The 26006-nt window shown below is 47.8% G+C and overlaps 1 protein-coding gene across 5 annotated transcripts in view; it reads left to right on the forward strand.

The window, feature by feature from the left end:
• The window catches only part of ACLY (ATP citrate lyase), a 63050-nt gene extending 38758 nt beyond the window's left edge, over positions 1-24292 (forward strand). For all 5 annotated transcript variants that reach the window (XM_037993545.2, XM_037993542.2, XM_037993543.2 and 2 more), the window contains 13 exons: positions 3840-3944; positions 5830-6026; positions 7829-7910; positions 8856-8966; positions 13803-13930; positions 14838-14931; positions 17033-17187; positions 18785-18935; positions 19135-19278; positions 21630-21743; positions 22082-22164; positions 22415-22491; positions 23320-24292. In XM_037993545.2, coding sequence (XP_037849473.1) covers positions 3840-3944; positions 5830-6026; positions 7829-7910; positions 8856-8966; positions 13803-13930; positions 14838-14931; positions 17033-17187; positions 18785-18935; positions 19135-19278; positions 21630-21743; positions 22082-22164; positions 22415-22491; positions 23320-23414 — 1536 coding nt within the window. In that variant the 3' untranslated portion in view covers positions 23415-24292. The remainder of the gene's footprint in view (positions 1-3839; positions 3945-5829; positions 6027-7828; positions 7911-8855; positions 8967-13802; positions 13931-14837; positions 14932-17032; positions 17188-18784; positions 18936-19134; positions 19279-21629; positions 21744-22081; positions 22165-22414; positions 22492-23319) is intronic.
• The last annotated feature ends 1714 nt before the right edge of the window (positions 24293-26006 follow it).

The following is a 26006-nucleotide window of genomic DNA, read 5'->3' on the forward strand; positions in this document are numbered from 1 at the left end:
AAGCAGGAATGGCTCCTATATGATGTCCTGTCACTGCTGCCTGGGACAAAGGGCTGGAGATTTGGGAGTAGCCAGTGATTTGGGTAGAAATGGTTGGAGACACGTGATCTTCAGAAGTCAGAATAGTGACCCAGGGCAGGTCAGTCTGGGCAGGGGCTGCTTACCTGGGCTTACAAAGAGGCTGCTCAGGCCTGGGACAGTGACTCATGCCTGTAATCCTAGGACTTCGGAAGGCAGAGGCAGGAAGATTGCTTGAAGCCAAGAGCTCAAGACCAGCCTAAGCAATAAAGCGAGACCCATTCTCTACAAAAAGTTTAAAAATTAGTCCAGCCAGGCATGGTGACTCACACCTGTTAGTCCCAGCTACTCAGGAGGCTGAGGCAGGAGGATCGATTTATCTCCCGGGGGTTCAATACTGCAGTTACCTATGATCATTCCATGGCACTCCAGGCTGAGTGGCAAAGCAAGACCCTGTCTTTAAAAACATTAAATAAAGTAAAATAAAATATACGCTGGGCATGGTGGCTTGTGCCTGTTATTCCAGCACTTTGGGAGGTCAAGGCAAGAAGGCTGCTTGAGCCCAGCAGGCCAGTAAAGCAAGACCCTGTCCCTACAAAAAAAGAAAAAAAAAAAATTAGCTGGACATGGTGGCATGTGCTGGCTGAGGCAGGATGATCACTTGAGCCCGGGAGGTCAAGGCTACAGTGAGTTGTGATCACACCACTGCACTTCAGCCTAGGCAACAGAGTGAGACTCTAAATAAATAAATAAATAAATAAATAAATAAATAAATAAATGTTAAATAAATAAATGAGGCGGCTCAGGCTCCACCCCACCCCCACTATATCCTCTCTGTGCTATCCATAACTGGCTTGAAAACCAGGATTGACTGGATGCTGTGGCTTGTGTTTGTTGGGAGGCAGTGGTGGGGGGATTGTTTGAGGCTAGGGGTTCGAGACCAACTTGAACAACACAGCAAGACCTTGTCTCTGCTTAAAAAAGGATTAGCCAGGCATGGTGGCACTCACTGGTCCCAGTTACTAGGGAGGCCGAGGTAGGAGGATCGCTTGAGCTCAGGAGGTTGAGGCTGCAGCATGCTGTGATCATGCCATTGCACTCCAGCCTGGGCAGCAGAGCAAGATCCAGATCTTGTCTCAAAAACAAAAAAACAAAAGCAAAAACAAATCAGGATTAAAGCACTTTATTTATTTATTTATTTATTTTTTGAGACAGGGCCTCACTCTGTCACACAGCCTCCACCTCCCAGGCTTGAGTGATTCTCGTGCCTCAGCCTCCCGAGTAGCTGGGATTACAGGCACACATGCCACCACACCTGGCTTTTTTTTTTTTTTTTTTTTTTGTAGAGATGGGGTTTTACCGTGTTGGCCAGACTGGTCTTGAACTTCTGGCCTCAAGTGATCCACTCACCTTGGCCTCCCAAAGTGCTGGGATTACAGGAGTGAGCCACTGTACCCCGCCTATTTTAATTAATTTTTTGGTTTTTTTTAATCTATCAGCTTCCTAAGCCAGAGGAGGCCCAGAGAGACTCCAACATTTCATGAAAAAAAATTATATATTTATTATAGAACAGTTTCAGAATACTGATAAATATTGTTTTGTTGAAAATAAATACTTGAGGTCCCATTTCAGAAAAACATGACTGCTACTATGAGAATGTGTCCTTATCTACACCTTTTTCTAGATTTGAACAAAGGGAATAATACTGTATGCCACTCATATAATCTGCTTTCTTCAGTTGCTCTTTCCACATCAATAAGCATTTACTAGCAGCATCACTTTTGCTTTTGCAAATCTTGTGATGGGCAATCTCGGATTAACATTTGCCTATATCCTTAATTATTCCCTAAGCATAAATTTCTAGAAGTAGAACTATTGCATCAGAAGGTGCAGGTTTGAGGCTGGGTGCGGTGGCTCACACCTGGAATCCCAGGACTTTGGGAGGCCAAGATGGGTGGATCATTTGAGGTCAGGAGTTCGAGACCAGCCTAGCCACTGCCTCTACTAAAAATAAAAAAAATAGCCAGGTATGGTGGTGGGCACCTGTAGTGCCAGCTACTTGGGAGGCTGAGGCAGGAGAATGACTTGAATCCGGGAGGTGGAAGTTGCAGTGAGCCAAGGTGCTATTGTACTCCAGCCTGGGCAACGAGAGTGAGACTCCATCTCAAAAAAACTAAAATAAAATTAGGATATTGATTATTTTGTTGAAAATTATCACGTGATCCCAGACTGGCTTATCTGAGTTTATGACCGGAGAACATAAAATTGTTTCAATATCTAGAGGAAGTGAAAAAGAAAACACATTTGTTGAAATGGAGTCTCTCCATCACACAAGCTAGAGTGAGTACAGTGGTGAGATCTTGGTTCACTGCAACCTCCACCTGCCGGGTTCCAGCAATTCTTCTGTCTCAGCCTCCCAAGTAGCTGATACTACAGGCGCCTGCCACCATGCCTGGCTAATTTTTGTATTTTCAATAGAGATGGGGGGTTTCACCTTTTTGGTCAGGCTGGTCTCGAACTCCAGACCTCAGGTGATCCACCCGCCTCGGCCTCCCAAAATGTTGGGATTATAGGCGTGAGCCACCGCGCAGTTGGCAAACTGCAGCCCAAGGCAAAACCTAGCACATCACCTAGTTTTAGGGTTGTTTTTTGTTTGTTTTTTGAGATGGAATTTTGCTCTTGTTGCCCAGGCTGGAGTGCAGTGGTGCGATCTCGGCTCACCGCAACCTCCGCCTCCCAGGTTCAAGTGATTCTCCTGCCTCAGCCTCCTGAGTAGCTGGGATTACAGGCATGCACCACTATGCCCAGCTAATGGCTCTCCCTGTGTTGCCCAGGCTGGCCTTGAACTGTTGGGCTCAAGGAATCCACCTGCCTTAGACTCCCAAAGTGCTGGGATTACAGGCGTGAGCCACTCCACCTGGCCCCTACAATACTATCTTGACCCTTTATAGAAGTTTGCTGGCCCTGGTTTAGAGCCAAAGAGAGATGATTCCTGGATCCGTCCCATGCCCCTCCCACCCCGTCTCTGGGCTGAGTGTAGAAGCAGCTCATTTCTCTTAAACGCTGACCCTGTCCTATGGGGATGGTGACAAGACTCGGAGGGTACCATGGGGAGAAGCCTTAGATAGCTGCTTTATGAGCAGGCACAGGAACAGGTAGACAACAGGAGGGTGTGAGCTTTTGGGTGAGAGTGAACATAGCTGCTATGACTAGCAGGGATTCCGAAATATCTGCCTCTGTTGGGTGGATCACTGCGGCGTTAGCTAGTGGAGATCAGTTTCAGCTATCCACCACCTGTGTTTTCAGGAGATGGTTAGAGTGATCAGGAGCAGAGGACTGTGGGAAGAATGAGATGCATATTGGTTTTGTTTTTTTGTTTTGTTTTGTTTTTGTTTTTGAGATGGAGTCTCGCTCTGTTGCCCAGGCTGGAGTGCAGTAGTGCCATCTCAGCTCACTGCAACCTCCACCTCCTGGGCTCAAGCGATTCTCCTGCCTCAGCCTCCCTAGTAGTTGGGATTACAGGTGCGCACCACCATGCCCAGCTAATTTTTGTATTTTTAGTAGAGACGGGGTTTTGCCATGTTGGCCAGGCTGGTCTTGAACTCCTGACCTTAGAAGATCCACCCTCCTTGGTCTCCCAAAGTGCTGGGATTACAAGCATGAGCCACCGCGCCCGGGTGACATGCATATTGTTAACATTACTTTGTTCTTGGACCCTGGAAGGGGACATGGGGAATGGGAGGTGGGCCCTTGAATGGTTCTGTCTTGTTGCCCTTTCTGAGACAGAAAGTTAACGGGAAGGGACTCTTGTCATCCTCTAGATCCGGACCATCGCCATCATAGCCGAAGGCATCCCTGAGGCCCTCACGAGAAAGCTGATCAAGAAGGCGGACCAGAAGGGAGTGACCATCATCGGACCTGCCACTGTGAGCTTCCTGTCCGGAAAGCCTTTTACGTTCGATGCTATCTTATGAAGTTCAATGCCCTTAGGAAGTTTACTTTTTGACTCTTCTATCTCCCTCCTAGGTTGAGAAGGTTCCGGAAGTATTTGTTGAAAATCAGTCTGTCCATTTTTAGCTTTTTTTTTGAGACAGAGTCTCCCTGCAACGCCTAGGCTTGAGTGCAATGGTGTGATCTTGGCTCACTGCAACCTCCGCTTCCGGGTTCAAGTGATTCTCCTGCCTCAGCCTCCCAAGTAGCTGGGATTACAGGCACCCACCACCATGTCCAGCTAATTTTTGTATTTTTAGTAGAGACGGGGTTTCACCATGTTGGTCAGGCTGGTCTCAAACTCCTGACACCGGGTGATCCATTCACCTCAGCCTCCCAAAGTGCTGGAAGTACAGGTGTGAGCCAACGTGCCTGGCCCATTTTTAGTTTTAGTTTTTGTTTTTTGGTTTTGTTTTTTTTTTGAGATGGAGTCTCATTCTGTTGCCCAGGCTGGAGTGCAGTGGCATGATCTTAGCTCACTGCAACCTCTGCCTCCTGGGTATTTTTTTAAAGGACTCTCTCCCTAGTCCATATCACCTTTATGGTTTCAAGGAGCTAATGAGTAATTTTTTAGTATTTGTCTACCTTCATACAACCATAGCATAGTCTTTGCTAAACCAAAGAATAAACTGCCTGGTGGCCCAAAGTCTTCATATAAGAAGAAATTATTCTTTTTTGGAGGGTAGGGGGGGACAGAGTCTCACTCTGTTGCCCAGGCTAGAGTGCAGTGGTGCAATCTTGGCTCACTGCAACTTCCACCTCCTGGGTTCAAGCAATTCCCCTACCTCAGCCTCCTGAGTAGCTGGGACTACAGGCGACTGCCACCATGCCCGGCTAATTTTTGTATTTTTAGTAGAGGCAGGGTTTCACCGTGTTGGCCAGGCTGGTCTCGAACTCCTGACCTCAAATGATCCACCTGCCTCGGCCTCCGAAAGTCCTGGAGTTACAGGCGTGAGCCACCGTGCTTGGCCTTTGTTTTTTTTTTGTTTGTTTGTTTTTCCTTTGAGATGGAGTCTTGCTCTGTTACCTAGGCTGGAGTGCAGTGGCACAATCTTGGCTCACTACAGCCTCTGCCTCCTTGGTTCAAGAAAATCTCCTGCCTCAGCCTCCTGAGGAGCTGGGACTACAGGTGTGAACCACCACACCTGGCTAATTTTTGTATTTTTAGTAGAGACAGGGTTTCACCATGTTAGCCAGGCTGGTCTCAAAAACCCAACCTCAGGTAATCTGCCCACTTCGGCCTCCAAAAGTGTTGGGATTGCAGGCGTGAGCCACCATGCCTGGCTGAAATTGTTCTTTGAATGATGTTTTGTTTGTTTTTTTAAGAAGCAGGGTCTCACTGTGTTGCCGGAGTGCAGTGGCTTTTCACAGGTGGGGTTATAGCACACTTCAGCAGCCCTGAGCTCCTAAGCTCAAGCAGTCTCCCTGCCTCAGCCTCCTGAGTAGCTGGGATTACAGAGGTGTTCCTCTACACCTGGCTTATTTTTACTTCTTACTGTATTAAAAAGTTGAAGCTAGTATTTATTTCCAAAGAGCTGAGATTACAGGCCTGAGCCACTGTGCCGGGCTGAGTATACGTATCTGAACCTGAATTAGTGAGCCATGTTTTACAAATAAGGCTGTCTTTTGTTCTGTATAATGTCTCTTGAGAGAGAGGAGACTTTCCTAAGCGGGAAACCCAATGGGCAAGTGTGATTCCTCTTCGTCATTCTTTCCCCAGCCTGGCCAGAGAGGGCTGGGCAGTAATGCAGGGGCTTAGTGATTCTTTGTGGTGAATCTGGAAGTCACCTTCCTCCCTGATTGTGGTTTCTGCCCCCACAGGTTGGAGGCATCAAGCCTGGGTGCTTTAAAATTGGGAACACGGGTGGGATGCTGGACAACATCCTGGCCTCCAAATTGTACCGCCCAGGCAGCGTGGCCTATGTCTCACGTTCTGGAGGCATGTCCAACGAGCTCAACAATATCATCTCTCGGACCACGGATGGCGTCTATGAGGGTGTGGCCATTGGTGGGGACAGGTAATCACCTGGGAAGCCAAGGAGGGGCTTCCCACATTGAGAGCAGCAGGCTAGGAGGTGACGCTTTGTCCTGCAGGCCGCTTGCTGCCCCTGAGTTCCAGGCCCACAGGAATGCTGCTGAAATCTAAACAATGGGGCATCACTGCTCTTGTCTCAGGACTGACAGAGCATGAAATCCGAAAGCACAGAACAGGGCAATGTGCGGGAGAGGCGACTGGGCTTTGGGGATAATTTTGTTTGTTGTGATTGGCCACAGGGAGGCAGCAGAGTGCAGTGATTAGGAGGGCCAGTTCTGAAATTGGATTGAAGAGGTTCAAATCCCATTTTCCCTCTTTAGTAGGGGGTGTGTGGCAGGGGCCATCCTGGGGGCCGGTTACTTAACCTCCCTAGACCTCCATCAAATGGGTAAATAATACCCCCACCTCATGGGGTCACTGGCGGAATAAATGAGGTGTAATACATGGAAGTGTCTGAGCCAGGGCCTGCTCTCAGCAGGTGCTCAGTGAGTTTTTATGGTAGTTAATACTAGTATCCTCATTATTTTTGTTAATGGGAACACTGATCAGTAGGTCATGAATAGAGTATTATATCTTAGAGTAACGTCTGGCACTTGGTAAGTCCAGAATAAATGTTAGCCATTATTGTTTATTATTCCTACTGTTACCACTGCTGTCAGGCTTGGAAACCAAAAGCTGTTGAGATAGAGTCACCTTGTCCGTCTGCCTGGCTGTACCACATGATTTCCAGTAGGATGCCTGGGTGAGGAAGAACTCTCACCAAGGTCTTTAGGGGTGTGGCCTGGGAATCCCCAGTCCTTGGGTACTGCCTGACCAAAGGCTCCGGGAATAAGTCTAGGAAATGCTGCTTGTTTAGATTGTCTTCTTAGATTTATAATGATCATATCAAAAGACATGAAGAGGCCTAGAACAGTGGCTTATGCCTGTCATCCCAGCACTTTGGGAGGCTGAGGTAGGAGGATTGTTTCAGCCCAGAAATTGGAGACCAGCTGAGGCAACACAGTGAGACCCCCATCTCTACCAAAAAAAGTTAGCCAGATGTGGTGGCATGTGCCAGTAGTGCCAGCTACTCCGGAGGCTGAGGCAGGAGGATCGCTTGAACCTGGGAGGCGGAGGTTGCAGTGCACCAAGATTGCACCACTATACTCAAGCCTGGGTAAAAGAGCAAGACTTCATCTCAAAAAGAAAGAAAATATGTATGTGTTCTTAGATTTTTTTTTTTTTTGAGACGATCAAAAAATTCAAGCGATCCTCCTGCCTCAGCCTCCCGAGTAGCTGGGACTGTACAAGCTCTCACCACCACACCTGGCTGATTTTTGTATTTTTAGTAGAGACAGGGTTTCACCATGTTGGCCAGGCTGGTCTGGAACTCCTGACCTCAGGTGATCTACCCTCCTGGGCCTCCCAAAGTGCTGGAATTACAGGCGTGAGCCACTGCCCCTGGCCGGAATTTGTGGATGTATTTTAAAACAACTGCACCAGGGTGTGCTTTCTCGGTCATCTCTTACGGCTGAGTGAACCTCTCTGGGCTTATTTTGTGCCGTCTTTTCCTTTGCGAGTTAGATAGCTCCAACTCCTTCCCTCCTCTTTCTTCCCTTCTGCTCCATTTGCTACCTTCGCCCTCCTACCCTTCTCCATTATTGCTGGGGCATCTCTGGACCCTTACTGGCCATCCACACCCCCCCAAAATCCAGTGTTCCCGGTACAAGTGTGCTTCCTAACCCTGTACACACTTTCCCATGCCTCCTCCTGATCCCGTATCCTGATACTCCCTGCTCTCAACAGGTATCCAGGCTCCACATTCATGGATCATGTGTTACGCTATCAGGACACTCCAGGAGTCAAAATGATTGTGGTTCTTGGAGAGGTGAGTTACTTCAAAATATATATATATGTGTGATTTTAAAACTGTAATGCATGATCTCAGTTTTCAAAAAATTTAAATATTTTGGTTACATGTAACTTAAAGAGACAGTCCCTGGTAATCCCACCCTCTAGATGCTGGGGCCTCAAGGTTGTCACTATTAGTACTGCCATTTATGTTACAGAGAAAGGAGTTCTTACCTCCCAGTGTCCCAGACTTTAGCGCCAGTAAGAGAGAAGCTCTGCTCTGGCTGGCCGTGGTCTCTACCTGGTGCGCAGTGGAAAGCTGGAGTAAAAAGTGCATTTTTTTGCCCAGGTATGGTGGCTCACACCTGTAATCCTTCCAGCACTGTGGGAGGCTGAGACAGGTGGGTCACTTGATCAGGAATTCTAGACCATCCTGGCCTACATGGTGAAAACCCATCTCTACTAAAAATATAAAAATTAACCAGGCGTGGTGGTACGCACTTGTAATCCCAGCCACTCAGGAGGCTGAGGTGGGAGAATCACTTGAACCCAGGAGGTAGAGGTTTCAGTGAACAGAGATCATGCCACTGCCCTCCAGCCTGAGAGACAGAGCAAGACTCTGGGAAAAAAAAAAAAAAAAAAAAAACCGCTTTTTAAAAAATTTGATGACTTTTGGATAGAACAGTTAAAAAAAAATTTCTAAATACTGAAAAATGTGGGAGTCCCTTAACTCCACCCCTTGTTTGCACCTCTGAAGGCAGGTCTAATCCTAAATCATGTTATAGCTCTAGATCAGGAAGGGGGAGTCCCAGAGATTCCTCTAGGAGACCTGCTGTTTGTTCCTTTAGAAATCCTCCTTGTATCCAGGCTGAAACTAAACTTTTATTTGGCCAAAGCCCATGTCCCTCCATTTTCTATCCAGTTTTTACGTCAGGATGGGCTCCACTAACTTGGCTTTTTCTCATTCCCCTTTCCTTGGCAGATTGGGGGCACTGAGGAATATAAGATTTGCCGGGGCATCAAGGAGGGCCGCCTCACCAAGCCCATCGTCTGCTGGTGCATTGGGACCTGTGCCACCATGTTCTCCTCTGAGGTATGGCTGAGACGGGTCACTCCCGGGCTGGGAGTGGGGATTGCAAGGGGGCATTTGAGGTGAACCATGTAGTCATCTTATTAAGCAGCTAGTTCCTTCAAGAAACGTTTGTTACTTGCTTGGTTACTGCAAAAGTCCAGCCAGGGTCCTGCTCTCATCCAGTTGGAGGAGACCAATTTATAAGCAGATTAAAGCCAGAATCAGGCTCTGAGTCTCTGCTTGGCGTAGGTAGCAACCAGCTGTCTAGAGAAGTTGAGATGGCTTCCCTGAGAAGTTGATGTTTGAACTGTAGTTTAGGGGATGAGAAGGGCTTTGCTGATGGAAAGGAGGCTGAGGAGGGAGAAGGACATAGCCTGAGCTCAGCTGGGTGGGACTTGGTGAAATGTTTTGTGTGGGGAGAGGTGGTAGAAGGAAAGGTTTGTTCTTCATGTGTTAAAATGATAAAATGTATGTGAAAGTGCCTGGCGGCACCTGATACTGTTGAGTATAAACACTCCTTAGGCTTCTGCTAGCTGCTAAGCTTCTGAGCTATCTGTCTTCTGCTGGGGGATCATACACCAGACTTCAGCCCCTGTACTTCAGCTTAGAGAACCCTCTACCACCTTGAAGGTGGCCCACGTGATGATGATGATGAAATTGAAGGAAAAGTCGGGCATGGTGGCTCATGCCCGTAATCCCAGCACTTTGGGAAGCCGAGGTGGGAGGATCACCTGAGGTTGGGAGTTCGAAACCAGCCTGACCAACATGGAGAAACCTCATCTCTACTAAAAATACAGAACAAGTCGGGCATGGTGGCACATGCCTGTAATCCCAGCTACTCAGGAGGCTGAGGCAAGAGAATCACTTGAACCCGGGAGTTGGAAGTTGCAGTGAGCTGAGATCGGGCCATTGTACTCCAGCCTGGGCTACAAGAGCAAAACTCCATCTCAAAAAGGAAACAACCACTCATCACCCAATTAGTTTATCAATAGCTGTTAAGCACCCTGTGAGTGTAGGGCCTTCTGTTAGTGCTGTGTATATAAAAAGGTAAAGCCTTCAAGGCTTCCTGCAATCATGAGAATCCTTAACCCTAAAGTTTTCCTTCCGGTAAGCTATTGTCACTCTTCCTAGAATGCATGCTTTTCCCCTTCAGATTCCTGCCCACCTCAGAGTGGCAATATTTGTCCAGTTGTCAAGTGCATGTCTTCTTTGAATGAGTAATTCCACTTTTGCAGATTTACCCCATGGGTATACATGCAGAGTGTTTCAAAGTATGTGTACAAGAATACTCTGCAGTGTCATAACGGCAAAAACTGGAAACAACTTTTTTTTTTTTTTTTTGAGACGGAATCTCACTCTGTCACCCAGGCTGGAGTGCAATGGTGTGATCTCAGCTCACTGCAACCTCTGCCTCCTGGATTCAAGTGATTCTCCTGCCTCAGCCTCCTGAGTAGCTGGGATTACAGGCGCATGCCACCACACCCAGCTAATTTTTGTATTTTCAGTAGAGACGGGGTTTTACCATGTTGGTCAGGCTGGTCTCGAACTCTTGACCTTGTGATCCGCCTGCCTCGTCCTCCCAAAGTGCTGGGATTACAGGCGTGAGCCACCGTGCCTGGCCTGGAAACAACTTACATGCTTATCAGGAGGGTACTATCAGCATGGCGTATCCACAAACTAATGGAAAACAGGGCAGGCATGCAAAGAAGGAGGTGGAACTTGATATGTTGATACAGAAAGAGTTTAAGATACATTACCTGTAAGAAGGGGCAGAGTTCAGTAAATGCTTATAATATCCATTTTGTACAAACTCTGTGTGTGTGTGGGTTTTTTTATTTTTATTTTTTTTTCCAAGTAAGTAAAAGGGGAGGAGAGGTCCAGAATCATCCTGCCCATCCCTCCAGGGTGAGCTCTGCTTGCACAGGCTTTAAAATCAGACCTTGGTAGATCTGTGTAGCCAGACGTGGTGGCTGGTGCATATAATGCCAGCTACTCGGGAGGCTAAGGCAGGAGAATGGCTTGAACCTGGGAAGCGGAGGATGCAGTAAGCCGAGATCAGATCTTTAAAATCAGATATTAGTAGACCTGGGCAAGTCATTTAGCCTCTTGGTAACTGTTTCCTGAGCTGTAAAATGAGGATGCTGCAAGGTTGTTGTATGACTTGAATGAGAAAGTAATTGTAAAGGTCTGGCGTGCATAGGTCTTAGAAACTATTCCTTTCCATGCCTTGTCAGTCCACTTATTCCATGAAGCTGTCCCTGATTCTTATTTATTTATTTATTTATTTATTTATTTATTTATTTATTTATTGAGACAGAGTCTCACTCTGTCGCCCAGGCTAGAGTGCAGTGGTACGATCTCAGCTCACTGCAACCTCTGCCTCCCTGGTTCAAGTGATTCCCCTGCTTCAGCCTCCCAAGTAGCTGGGATTACAGGTGCATGCCACCATGCCCGGCTAACTTTTGTATTTTTAGTAGAGACAGGGTTTCACCATGTTGCCCAGGCTGGTCTCGAACTCCTGACTTCAGGTGATCCACCTGCCTCGGCCTCCCAAAGTGCTGGGATTACAGCCGTGAGTTACTGCGCCCAGCCGATTCTCTTTCTTCTTGAGTGCTCTCCCCCAACTCCATACTCACCCAACAACCAAAAATCAATCAGCCTCCCCCATTGTTTCTCCTGGCTTGCTTCGCATTACCAGCCCCTCCACCTTTCCACCCCACCTCCACATCCCCACCATGATCAAGACACTTCTAAGAGGGTGAGCATCTCACATTTCAGTATCTGGCCGGCACTCATCGCCCCATGGGTGGGATGGGTCCTTGAATTATTTTAGGGTTTTTTTTTTGAGACCGAGTCTGGCTCTGTTGCCCGGGCTGTAGTGCAGTGGTGCAATCTGGCTCACTGCAAGCTCCGCCTCCCGGGTTCATGCCATTCTGCTGTCTCAGCCTCCGGAGTAGTTGGGACTACAAGCGCCCGCCACCACATTCAGCTAATTTTTTTGTATTCTTTTAGTAGAGATGGGGTTTCACCATGTTAGCCAGGATGGTCTCGATCTCCTGACCTTGTGAGCCACTGCACCTGGCCCTTTAGTTTTGTTTTTTAAATAATTTATCTCCCTTTTAGAAATTTTGGTTTTAGTTTTGAGAAATCCAGAGGTAAAGAAACTTAACTTCCTTAAACCCAGGGTTTCTGAATATAGAATTTCTTCTCTTTCCCACCCATCTGCGGATGCAGATTAAATCCTACAAAGAACGCATTGAGAACCCACGCTTTAAGGTGTCTTTCAACCGTTGCTTACAGAGCAGCAGTTCCTAACCTTTTCATTTTTTTGTTCTATTTGCATGGTGAAGAGCACAGGCTGAGGCCAGGTTGCGTAGGTTCAAGTGCTACCACATACTACCTGTGTGACCTGGGATAAATCACTTTACCCATCTATGCTCCCATTTCCTTTTTTATAGGAAACGATCATAGCTACTGAGATTGAATGAGTAAAACTCTTAGAAAAGTGCCTGAACATAGTGTTATGTAAACAGGTTAGATAGTACTATGATTACCCTCTGCACCCCATCCTAAGACAAGGCTTTGCATCAGATGTCTGTGTTAATTTCCTCCATCGCTTGGTTAAAGGCACAGTCACGCTGGGCGCGCTGGCTCACGCCTGTAATCCCAGCAGCTTGGGAGGCTGAGGTGGGTGAGTTGCTTGACTCCAGGAGTTGGAGACCAGCCTGGACAACATGGCGAAACCCCGTCTCTACTAAAAATACAAAAAACTTGTAGCCAGGCCTACACCTGTGGTGGCATACGCCTGTAGTTCCAGCTACATGGGAGTAGGTGGGAGAATCACCTGAGCCTGGGAGGTTGAGGCTGCAGTGAGCCAAGATAGCGCCACTGCATTCCAGCATGGGTAACTAGAGTGAGACCCTGTCTCGAAAAAAAAAAAAAAGAAAAGAAAAAACAAAGACGCAGTCACCATTTACCTAGTGCTTCTTCTTTTTTTTTTTTTTTTTTTTTTTTTGAGATAGAGTCTTGCTCTTGTCACCCTGGCTGGAGTGCAGTGGCACAATCTTGGCTCATTGCAACCTCAGCCTCCCAGGCACATCTCTGTAGTCCCAGCTATTGAGAAGGTTGAGGTGGGAGGATTACCTGAGCCCAAGGAGGCCAAGGTGCCAGTGAACTGTGACTGCATCACTTTACTCCTGCCTGTGTGACAGAGTGAGACCCTGTCAGTTAAAAAAAAGGGTGGGAGGGGTAGGTGTGGTGGCTCACACCTGTAATCCCAGCACTTTGGGAGGCCGAGGCTGGTGGATCACCTGAGGTTAGGAGTTCGAGACCAGCCTGGCCAACATGGTGAAACCCCATCTCTACTAAAAATACAAAAATTAGCTGGGCATGGTGGCAGGCGCCTGTAATCCCAGCTACATGGGTGGCTGAGGCAGGAGAATCGCTGGAACCCAGGAGGCAGAGGTTGCAGTGAGCTGAAATCACACCATTGCACTCCAGCCTGGGTGACAAGAGCAAGACTTCGTCTTAAAACAAAACAAAACAAAAGATAAGGGGGAAAAAAAAAGGAAGATGATTCTGGGGTTGGGCTGCCAGTCTTTGTATCCTCACTTCCATGCACATTAGCTGTGTGACCCTGATAAAGCTTCTGAACTTCTCTGTACTTCAGTTTCCTCGTCTGTAAAATGGAAATCATCTATTGTACCTATTCAGTGACCTTGCCTGAGGCTTAAATGAAGTGATTCATGTAAAGTGTTTAGCACAGTGCCAGCCTATGACCAGTGCTGGCATTTCTCTGGGAATTTGTTGTTCACTCTTGGGGGATTAGCAGTAAAGCTACTTTCCTTTGCTTTCCAGGTCCAGTTTGGCCATGCTGGAGCTTGTGCCAACCAGGCTTCCGAAACTGCAGTAGCCAAGAACCAGGCTTTGAAGGAAGCAGGAGTGTTTGTGCCCCGGAGCTTTGATGAGCTTGGAGAGATCATCCAGTAAGTGGACCTTGGGGAGGATGGCGGCCTCCCCCTCCTTTCCAAATTCCTCCTGAGACAGCAGCCTCTCCCACACAGGGACATCCCATATTTCTGGTCCCTCTTGGTGTCTAGCACAGCTGTATGGATGGTTCAAAATCCTCTTTCTCTTTGGCTTTCCTTTTGTTTTATTTAGTTTGTGGAAGCAGTAGGTCTAGGCTGGTGTTAAAACGTGTTGAGTTTCTGAGCCTACCTATTTGGCTGGGAGGCGGCAGCCACAGATGAGAGCTCCGCATGAAAGTGTTCAGAGGGCCGGGCGCGGTGGCTCAAGCCTGTAATCCCAGCACTTTGGGAGGCCGAGACGGGCGGATCACGAGGTCAGGAGATCGAGACCATCCTGGCTAACACGGTGAAACCCCGTCTCCACTAAAAAATACAAAAAACTAGCCGGGCGCGGTGGTGGGCGCCTGTAGTCCCAGCTACTCGGGAGGCTGAGGCAGGAGAATGGCGGGAACCAGGGAGGCGGAGCTTGCAGTGAGCTGAGATCCGGCCACAGCACTCCAGCCTGGGCGACAGAGCGAGACTCCGTCTCAAAAAAAAAAAAAAAAAAGAAAGTGTTCAGAGAGTGTTACCTATGATCAATAGAGAGTTATTAGATACCCTCTGATCTCTTCCCATCTCTTAAACCTGTCTGGACTCCCAGCTCTGTCCTTCCTTGCCATCCAGAGACTGGGATGTGAGATAGTAGGGAGCAGAGGGGCAGGTGCAGTCTTGGCTAGAACTTGTTTTCATTTAGTTCTCAGAATTCAGCAGGCAAGAGTAAACTAAAACCTACAGTGTTTGGGTTAGATAGAGCATTCTTGGGATGTCTTACAGAAGCCCAAAATAAGAAAATCCACATGGATGTCTTTTTTTTCCTGCCTCCCAGGTCTGTGTACGAAGATCTTGTGGCCAATGGAGTCATTGTACCTGCCCAGGAGGTGCCGCCCCCAACCGTGCCCATGGACTACTCCTGGGCCAGGGTAGGTGCCTTGAATGTCCCTAACAGTGTGAACAAGAGAGATCTGTGGGTCTATGGTGGTGGGTTTCGCCTTGATTTGCCTCGAACTCTTCGAAACCAGGCCTTCTATATTAGTCGGGGATCTCTTAGAGGGACAGAACTAATAGGATATATATATATAAAGGAGAGTTTATTAGGTATTAACTTACATGATCACAAGGTACCACAATAGGCTGTCTGTAAGCTGAGGAGCAAGGAGAGCCAGTCCGAGTCCCCACACTGAAGAACTTGGAGTCCAATGTTCGAGGGCAGGAAGCATCCAGCACAGGAGAAAGATGTAGTCTGGGAGCTAAGCCCATCTCTCTTTTTCTCATGTTTTTCTGGGTGCTTTATATTTGCTGGAAGCTGATTAGATTGTGCTCACCACATTAAGGGTGGGTCTGCCTTCCCCAGCCCACTGACTCAAATGTTAATCTCTTTTGGCAACACCTACACAGACACACCCAGGATCAATACTTTGTATCCCTCAATCCAGTCAAGTTGACACTTTTGGAGGCCAAGGTGGGAGGATTGCTTAAGACCAGGAGTTGAAGGCTGAAGTTAGCCACGACTGTGCCACTGCACTCCATCCTGGGTTACAGAGTAAGACCCTGTCTCTAATTTAAAAAAAGAAAAAAAGTGCTGGGCACAGTGGCTCATGCCTGTAATCCCACCACTTTGGGAGGCTGGGGTGGGTGGATCACCTGAGGTCAAGAATTCGAGACCAGCCTGGCCAACATGGTGAAACCCCGTCTCTACTAAAAATACAAAAATTAGCGGGTATGGTGGTATACGCCTGTAATCCCAGCCACTCAGGAGGCTGGGGCACAAGAATTCTTTGAACCCGGGAGGCAGAGGTTGTAGTAAGTTGAGATCGTGCCAACCTGGGCGACAAAGCAAGACTCAGTCTCAAAAAAAAAAAAAATTAGCCGGGCTCATGCATGTAGTCCCAACTACTTGGGAGGCTGAGGCAGGAGAATCGCTTGAACCCAGGAGACAGAGGTTGCAGTGAGCCAAGATCTCGCCACTGCACTCCAGTCCAGGTGACAGAGTGAATGAGACTCGTCTCAAAAAAAAAAAAAAAAAGAACTTCAGGCTGGGCACAGTGGCTCATGCCTGTAATCCCAGCACTTTGGGAGGCTGAGGCGGGCAGATCATCTGAGGTCAGGAGCTTGAGACCAGCCTGGCCATGGTGGCTCATGCCTGTAATCCCAGCACTTTGGGAGGCTGATAAGGGTGGATCACCTGAGGTCAGGAGTTCGAGACCAGCCTGGCCAACATGGTGAAACCCCGTTTCTACTAAAAATACAAAATTAGCCGGGTGTGGTGGCATGCACCTGTAGTCCCAGCTACTCGGGAGGCTGAGGCAGGAAAATTGCTTGAACCCAGGAGGCAGAGGTTGCAGTGAGCTGAGATAACACCACTACACTCCAGCCTGGGCGACACAGCAAGACTCAAAAAAAAAAAAATGAAGCAATGGACGGGGTCTCATGCCTGTAATCCCAGGACTTGGGGAGGCCGAGGTGGGAGAATTTGCTTGAGCCCAAGAGTTTAAGACCAGCCTGGACAACATAGCAAGACCCTGTCTCTACAAAAAAAATTTTAAATTAGCCAGGCGTGGCAGTGCGTGCCTTGTGGCCCCAGCTACTGGGAGGCAGAGGCGGGAGGATCGTTTGAGCCTAGCTAGGAGTTTGAGGCTGAAGTGAGCTATGATCGCACCAGTGTACTCCAGCTTGGGCAACAGAGAGACCCTGGTCCCCCTCCAGAAATGAAGCAATTGATATAAGCTGCTTAGGTTATTTTCTAGCCCAGCAAATGCTCAGAGAAGGATAGAGATAGTGCTGATAGTGCTGATGCCAAGTGGTACCATGGGTCCTCCTGTTTTCTGTGTCCAAAATGATTTAATGAAAGGGCTTTTGCACTTCTTTCTTGGGAAAACTTCGTCTGAGAGTTACTGCTTTGCTGCCAGAGTTTAAGACATTCCTGGGGCACTTTGGTTCTGAGAGTACACACAGCGGGGCAGTCCTGGAAGAATCTGTGGTGGTCACCAGGGCCCTGCTTCCCTCTGCCCCATCTCTGCCCAGGAGCTTGGTTTGATCCGCAAACCTGCCTCATTCATGACCAGCATCTGTGATGAACGAGGACAGGAGCTCATCTACGCGGGCATGCCCATCACGGAGGTCTTCAAGGAAGAGATGGGCATTGGCGGGGTCCTTGGCCTCCTCTGGTTCCAGAAAAGGTGAGCATGGAGGGCAGAAGATGACAGGGCCCTGCAGCTTGGAGTTAATGATTTTCCCCCGACAAAGGAGTGGGAGTGGACAGGCCTGGGGAGTGTGTCCAAGGTCAGTCTTTGGGGCCATGGGTCAATTGAAAGGGCAGAGGAAGAACACTTAAGCTATGAACCACTGCACCCGGCCAAATGCAGACCTCTTGACAGCAAGATAGAGGTTAGGAGAGAACTGGAAAATGTGGTGGCCTAAGGAGTGTGGGCCTCGTGACACTGCTGAACAGATAGACAGTACCTTATGGGCCGGGCGCAGTGGCTCACGCCTGTCATCCCAATACTTTGGGAGGCCGAGGTAGGTGGATCACCTGAGGTCAGGAGTTCAAGACCAGCCTGGCCAACATGGTGAAACCCTGTCTCTACTAAAAATACAAAAAATTAGCTGGGCATGGTGGTGCGCGCCTGTAATCCCAGCTACTCAAGGAGGCTGAGGCAGGAGAATCACTTGAACCCAGGAGGTGCAGGTTGCAGTGAGCCAGGATCGCGCCATTGCACTCCAGCCTGGGCAACAAGAGCAAAAATACTCCATCTCGAAAAAAAAGAAAAGAAAAAGAAAGTACCTTGTGTTGTGTTCACTTTGCAAATTTCTTTCTCCCATCAGCTTGAATGTTAGAAAAAACTGGTTTTCTCTGCAACTCCCAATCTCAGCCCTCCCGTGGGACTGACGGCTGGGCAGGGGAGCCAGTGAGTATGTGATTCACAGAGGCCTGGCTTAAGGTGGTGCCGGGCAGAAGGCCAGGTCAATGTCTTGGGTTGTGTCATGCCCTCACCTGCAGAGAGATGGGTCTTGGTCCTGCTTTGGACCCTTCCTGGGAAAAGTTCATGGGTTATGACACCTGAGCAGGTCTCTTTCTGTCTGCTCCTGCCTCCCACCTCTCCATACTTTGTTCCTGATTCTTAGTTGGGAGGTTGAATATTACAGGAACCAGGCATGGGGCCTCTTACACTGTGAAGGGACAGGGTTCTCACCCCCTATCTGTCTGGCACATGGAGCATAGCCACAAATACAGGTCAAATCCTGGTGCAGGCAACTCATGCTGAAAATCACTGACCAAAGAATAGATTTAAAACTCTGGTTTCAAACTCTATTTTACAAACAGTATTTGGGGCCGGGCATGGTGGCTCATGCCTGTATGTAATCCCAGCACTTTGGGAGGCCAAGGTGGGCAGATCACTTCAGGCCAGGAGTTCAAGACCAGCCTGGCCAACATAGCAAAATCTCGTCTCTACTAAAAATACAAAAATTAGACCGGTGTGGTGGTGCGTACCTGTAGTCCCAGCTTCTTGGGAGGCTGAGGCAGGCAAATTGCTTGAACCTAGGAGGTGGAGGTTGCAGTGAGCCAAGATTGTACTACTGCACTCCAGCCTGGGCGACAGAATGAGACTCTGTCTAAAGAAAAGAATCAGGTTTTGCCTGAGAGTTGTGTGGTAGTATTAGACTTGGATTGGTAGTTACCCGTCTTGAATTTGAATGACTTGTTTAGGGAGATGGGAGAAAGTACGAGCGTGGTCTTGTCGACTCTCTCCCGGCTTTCATTCCCCCGGCTTCCAGGTTGCCTAAGTACTCTTGCCAGTTCATTGAGATGTGTCTGATGGTAACAGCTGATCACGGGCCAGCCGTCTCTGGAGCCCACAACACCATCATTTGTGCGCGAGCTGGGAAAGACCTGGTCTCCAGCCTCACCTCGGGGCTGCTCACCATCGTAAGTACTGTCATCCTGGGAGGTGAACAGTGGGGACACTGGGCCTTGGCCTCATGCTGCTTTGCCACAGCAGGGCCCTAGAAGGAGCCCCTGAGTGTAAAACCCAGTGCTCAGGCCCGTTCAGGACACACTGGGTTGGTTTGCCCAGCTGAAGGAAATTCTTAAAGCTCAAGGCAACATGCACTTGTTTCTCCTGCAGGGGGATCGGTTTGGGGGTGCCTTGGATGCAGCAGCCAAGATGTTCAGTAAAGCCTTTGACAGTGGCATTATCCCCATGGAGTTTGTGAACAAGATGAAGAAGGAAGGGAAACTGATCATGGGCATTGGTCACCGAGTGAAGTCGGTGAGTTGTTACTCTCCTAAAAAAGTAGGATAGAGGCCGGGCGCAGTGGCTCATGCCTGTAATCTCAGCACTTTGGGAGGTCACTGAGGTCGGGAGTTGGAGACCAGCCTGACCAACATGGAGAAACCCCTTCTCTACCAAAAATACAAAAAAATTAGCCGGGCATGGTGGTGCATGCCTGTAATCCCAGCTACTCAGGAGGCTGAGGTAGGAGAATCGCTTGAACCTGGGAAGTGGAGGTTGTGGTGAGCCGAGATCATGCCATTTTACTCCGGCCTGGGCAACAAGAGTGAAATTCTATCTCAAACAACAACAACAAAGTGGGATGGATCTGCCGGGTGGGTGGTGATAGGGGGCATTAATTTATTTGGGAGAATACCTAAGCTTTCAACTCCCAACATACAAAGCTTTGGATGTGTTGACAGATGCCAAATACAAGACAGCTATTTTTTCCATTTGATAATACAGACTGCCCTTAACAGTTTTTCTGTCGTTCGCTTGCAGTATGGAAATAGCAGCTGAAATGAGATGGAAAATATGGTAACTTTGGTTTCCCAAATGAAGCTTATGGGTAAAAGGACCAAGTTCAGGTTGAGGGGACATATTGGCTAGTAGCAGACAACTCCAAAAATCTCAGTGGCTTACCACAGCAAAGGTTTATGTCTCATTCACACTATATCCACTGAGGGTTGGCTGTGCCTGTTCTCTGCCATCTGTGCTGGAGGAACAGCCCCTGTCTGGGATGTGCTGGCCTCACGTCAGCAGGATAACAGCAATGGCAGGACCACGTGCAGGCTCTTAAAGCCTTACATGATTCCCCTTCACTCACATTTCATTGGCCACCACAAGTCAAGTGGTTATTTGTGACATCACTGGGGCAGGAAGAGTGATAGTATCAAGGCATATCCGATTGGGAAGGAGACCAGTGGGAAAGGACAGTAAATATTTTAAACAGTTGATATAGTCTTAACAGGGCCAGTCATCTGTATGTCCTCATAGTGTGCTGTGGTTAGAAATCGAAGAGCAAGAGATGAGGTCACTGGCAGCTGCTCAGGGCCATATGGGGACAGCTCCTTAGTAGATCCCTTTGCCCTGGGCTCCTTGGCTCTGTAGCTCCAAAAACCTCATGTATTTGGTCACTCCACTGGCCTAGGTGGGGAGTATGAAGGTCATGCATGTGATTCAGGACACCACCTTCTAGGCAGCCAGACATTTGGCCATCTCAGGTGAGATACCCAGAGGTTGCTTGATGAGCAAGGACCAGCTCAGAACCAAGCAGGGAAGGTGGGTGACTCTGAGGGACATTCCATCTAGGACTTGCTGAACTTTGCTCAGCCAGCCCCAGCTCCTGACCATATAACTCCTTGCCCATCTACAACACAGGGCCTTTCTAAGATAACGCTAGACCTGCACGCCACACTCACTCATTCACTCTTTGAGCTACTCACTTTCTAGAGGATGTACTGACCCAGCTATCTCTCTGCTGAAGGCGGAAGTTGCTTCGGTATTGGGATTTCGTGTGTCCCTAGATCATCTTCCTCTCCCACTGACAGGTGGTTAATTTCATTCACGGCAGGTCTATAGTCTTTCCTAAAATTTTGGGAATACTTTGCCCCCCACACTCAACACGTGTTTGTTTAGTGTTGAACTCTGTCACAGCTTGAGTAGGCACAGAGCTGGTGGGGGTGTGGCTGGAAGCTGGAACCTAAGAATGAGTTGGAGACCTCTGAAAGTTAAGACCTCTTAACTTTCAGACCTCTGCTGCTCAACACTGTAGGACCTGGCCAGCTCCCTGAACATCTCAGGGCTTAGTTTCTTCTTTGTAACTTAAAAGTGAGAACCGCCAGGCGCGGTGGCTCACGCCTGTAATCCCCAGCACTTTGGGAGGCTGAGGCGGGCAGATAACAAGGTCAGGAGATCGAGACCACGGTGAAACCCCGTCTCTACTAAAAATACAAAAAATTAGCCGGACGCAGTGGCGGGCACCTGTAGTCCCAGCTACTCGGGAGGCTGAGGCAGGATAATGGTGTGAACCCGGGAGGCGAAGCTTGCAGTGAGCCAAGATCGCGCCACTGCACTCCAGCCAGGGGGACAGAGCGAGACTCCATCTCAAAAAAAAAAAAGTGAGAACCTACCAAGGTTGTTTTGTGTCCCAATTGAGATATGAGAGGACTTCAAAAGCTAGCCCCATGACATTAGCACAATTGGTGCCACATGGAATTGTATACGTGGGTCAGGTTCCTGAATCGCCTCTGGGATATGTCCAGTTCTACCGACCTGTAATACAAGTATGAACAAACACATCCCAGCAGTGTGTGAGTGTTCCTCTGTAACGTTGGGTTCATTTCTAGATAAACAACCCAGACATGCGAGTGCAGATCCTCAAAGATTACGTCAGGCAGCACTTCCCTGCCACTCCTCTGCTCGATTATGCACTGGAAGTAGAGAAGATTACCACCTCGAAGGTAACAAAGGAAAAACTTCCTGGTTCCCTAATATTACGTTGGACAAATTTATTGGAGGAAATAGGAGCCAGGTTACATTTTGATTATGCAGCTAAAAGCAAACCTAGTTTTCTGGAAATGTTATCTTTGTTTCACAGACATGCACTAAATGTCAGCTAGGTGTTGGGTATGTTGCTAGATGCTGGGAATTGAACTGAGTCAGACACAGTGTCAACCAGTGGGGTTGGTAGAAGTTTTTAAATGATGGCCACAATTCGTAGTAATAGTAGTAACAGTGGAAAATTATGAAGAAAAAATGAGAAATAATGATAAATGCTTTGAATGTTTTGCCTTCCCAGAAGCCAAATCTTATCCTGAACGTAGATGGTCTCATCGGAGTCGCATTCGTGGACATGCTTAGAAACTGTGGGTCCTTTACTCGGTGAGCACTGCAGCTGTTTTCTTCATTACGTTTGTTGATTTTTGTTGTTTCCTCCAAACTATAAAAGGAATGCATACTCAGAATAGAATATTTGAAAAATAAGGAGAGGTATAAAGAAGAAAACAAAAATTGCCTGTAATCCTACCACCTAGAGCACCCCTTTTCCTATTCCTGGGCAGTAGTAGTACTGTCTGAGGAGAAGGGCAGTCACGTGGGCCTTTTAAAACTACAAGTTGATTGTGTGTTGCAGGGAGGAAGCTGATGAATACATTGACATTGGAGCCCTCAATGGCATCTTTGTGCTGGGAAGGAGTATGGGCTTCATTGGTGAGTCCATTTGTTATTGTTTTAAGTGTTTTTTGTTTTTGTTTTTGTTTTTAAACCCCCATGGTTCAGCTATACCACTTACCCATGGGGTTGAGTTTCTTTTTTCTTTTTTTTTTCCTTTTTTAAATTCTCTTTGTGGTTCAGTTTCTACAGAAGAAATGTCATATCCTCTTAATCATTGTTCTTAATCTTTTCTTTCTTACTTTAACTTTTCCCCTTATCTTTATCATTGTTCCTTTGTTCTTAGAAATGATTGCTAGCCCAGGAAAATAGAATTAATTTTTTTTTTTTTGAGACTGAGTCTTGCTTTTCGCCCAGGCTGGAGTACAGTGGTACGATCTCTGCTCACTGCAACCTCCGCCTCCCAGGTTCAAGCAATTCTCCTGCAGCCTCCCAAGTAGCTGGGACTACAGACGCATGCCTACAGGTGTGTGCCACCACGCCTGGCTAATTTTTTGTATTTTTAGTAGAGACGGGGTTTCACTGTGTTAGCCAGGATGGTCTGGATCTCCCAACCTCGTGATCCGCCTTCCTTGGCTTCCCAAAGTGCTGGAATTACAGGCATGAGCCTCCGCGTCCGGCCTATTTTTATTATTTTTTATTTTTTCCCTTTAAAATTTTGTTTTAATTTAAAGGAAAATAGAATCAAATCCAACAGCTCTCTTATACAAAGTCTGCCTCATCTACCTATGGAATGGATTTGGACTAAGCTTCCCACTGCTTTGTATCTACCTTTTTTGTGTGTTAGAAAGATTTCCCTTCCTTAGCCTCTCCCTCTCACCAGGCTTATGAAGCTCTAATAAAAAAGATGTGTTTGCTTCATTTTAGGACACTATCTTGATCAGAAGAGGCTGAAGCAGGGGCTGTATCGTCATCCATGGGATGATATTTCATATGTTCTTCCGGAACACATGAGCATGTAATAGAGCCAGGAACCCTACTGCAGTAAACTGAAGACAAGAACTCCTCCCCCAGGAAAAAGTGTACAGACAGCTGGCATTGGAGCCTGCTTTATTTAGCAGGGGCCTGAAATGTAAATAGCCACTGGGGTACAGGCACCGAAGACCAACATCCACAAGCTAACACCCCTTCAGCCCACACAAAGAAGCTTCATATTTTTTTTTTATAAGCATAGAAATAAAAACCAAGCCAATACTTGTGACTTTACTCTGCTACCTGCTGTATTTATTACATGGAAGCATCTAAGTACTGTCAGGATGGGGTTCTTCCTCATTGTAGGGCGTTAGGATGTTGCTTTCTTTTTCCATTAGTTAAACATTTTTTTCTCCTTTGGAGGAAGGGAATGAAACATTTAAGGCCTCAAGATACTATACATTTAAAGCACCCCAATGTCTTTTTTTTTACTTCCCTTTCTTCTTCCTTATATAACATGAAGAACATTGTATTAATCTGATTTTTAAAGATCTTTTTGTATGTTATGTGTTAAGGACTTGTTTGGTATCCCACTGAAATGTTCTGTGTTGCAGACCAGAGTCTGCTTATGTCAGGGGGATGGGACCATTGCATCCTTAGCCATTGTCACAAAATATGTGGAGTAGTAACTTAATATGTAAAGCTGTAACATACATTTGAAATGGAAATGCAAAAAGCTGTGAAATGTCTTGTGTCATGTTCTCTGTATTTATGCAGCTGACTTGTCTGTCTGTAACTGAAGTGTGGATCCAGGGACTCCTAACTACTTTTCATCTGTAATCCACAAAGATTCTGGGCAGCTGCCACCTCAGTCTCTTCTCTGTATTATCATAGTCTGGTTTAAATAAACTATATAGTTAACAATGAAGGCATACTGCTGGCTCCTGGCATCCACATCCTTTGATCTGTATTTCTTTGTAACTATACTTTTTTCCAGACAGGGTCTCACTCTGTTGCCCCAGGGCTGAAGTACAGTGTCACCATCACAGCTCACTGCAGCTTCCATCTCCTGGGCTCAAGCAATCCTCCCACGTCAGCCTCCCAAGTAGCTAGGACTACAGGAGCGCACCACCACTCTAGGCTAACTTTTGTATTTTTTGTGGACTCAAGCAATCCATCCTCCTTGGCCTCCCAAAGTGCTGTTACAGGCGTGAGCCACTGTGCCTGGCCTGAACTGTACTAATACTTTCAGTATATGTGGTTTTAAAAGTGCTCATCTACCTTTTCAAAAAATAAAACACTAGCATCAAGAACCTCCAAAGTCCACTTATTTCCTCCCCTAAATCTATACCTCTCCCTGAGTGAATGGTAACCAAAGCGCTGCCCAGGTACTTGGGCCAAAAGCTTGGAAACCACCCTTTCCTCTACCCTCTCCAGTTGCCAAGTCTTGTTGATTGACCCTTCAACTTTCACTCTCATCTGTCCACATCTGGTCGGCTATTTCCCCTTTTGTTGCCTACACTGCATTCTCCACACAGCCACCAGTGATTTTTTTAAAAACCCATTGAATTGAGCCACTCTCTTGTCTAAAATCCCCAAGTGACATTTATTTACTTATTTTTATTTTTGAGATGGAGTCTCACTGTCGCCAAGCTGGAGTGCAGTGGCACCATCTCGGCTCACTGCAACCTCCGCCTCCCAGGTTCAAGCAATTCTCCTGCCTCAGCCTCCCGAGTAGCTGGGATTACAGGCACGTGCCACCACACCCAACTAATTTTTTTTTTTTTTTTGAGACGGAGTCTCGCTCTGTAGCCCAGGCTGGAGTGCAGTGGCATGATCTCTGCTCACTGCGAGCTCTGCCTCACGGGTCCATGCCATTCCCCTGCCTCAGCCTCCCGAGTAGCTGGGACTACAGGCACCCGCCACCCGCCACCTCGCCCAGCTAGTTTTTTTTTTTTTGTATTTTTTAGTAGAGACAGGGTTACACCGTGTTAGCCAGGATGGTCTTGATCTCCTGACCTCGTGATCCACCCATCTCGGCCTCCCAAAGTGCTGGGATTACAGGCTTGAGCCACCGCGCCCGGCCCCCTAATTTTTGTATTTTTAGTAGAGATGGGGTTTCACCATATTGGTCAGGCTGGTCTCAAACTCCCGACCTCGTGCGTGATCCACCTGCCTCGCGCCTCCCAAAGTGCTGGGATCACAGGTGTGAGCCACCTCGCCCGGTTTATTTTAATTTTGAGACAGGATCTCACTCTGTCGCCCAGGCTGGAGTACAGTGGCTCGATCTCTGCTCACTGAAACCTCCGCCTCCCGGGTTCAAGCTATTCTCCCTGCCTCAGCCTCCCAAGTAGCTAGGATTACAGGTGCCCACCACCACGCCCGGCTAATTTTTGTATTTTTAAGTAGAGACGGGATTTCACCACGTTGGCCAGGCTGGTCTCCAACTGCTGACCTCAAGTGATCCGCCCGCCTCGGCCTCCCAAAGCACCGGGGTTACAGGCGCCCGCCACCGTTCCCAGCTAATTTTCGAATTTTTATTAGAGACGGGATTTTGCCATGTTGTCCAGGCTAGTCTGGAACTCCTGGGCTCAGGCGGTCAGTCCACCTCCGGCTCCCAAAGTGTTGGGATTACAGGCGTG

The sequence above is a fragment of the Chlorocebus sabaeus genome, chromosome 16 (assembly GCF_047675955.1).
Source record: "Chlorocebus sabaeus isolate Y175 chromosome 16, mChlSab1.0.hap1, whole genome shotgun sequence".
NCBI lineage: Eukaryota > Metazoa > Chordata > Mammalia > Primates > Cercopithecidae > Chlorocebus > Chlorocebus sabaeus.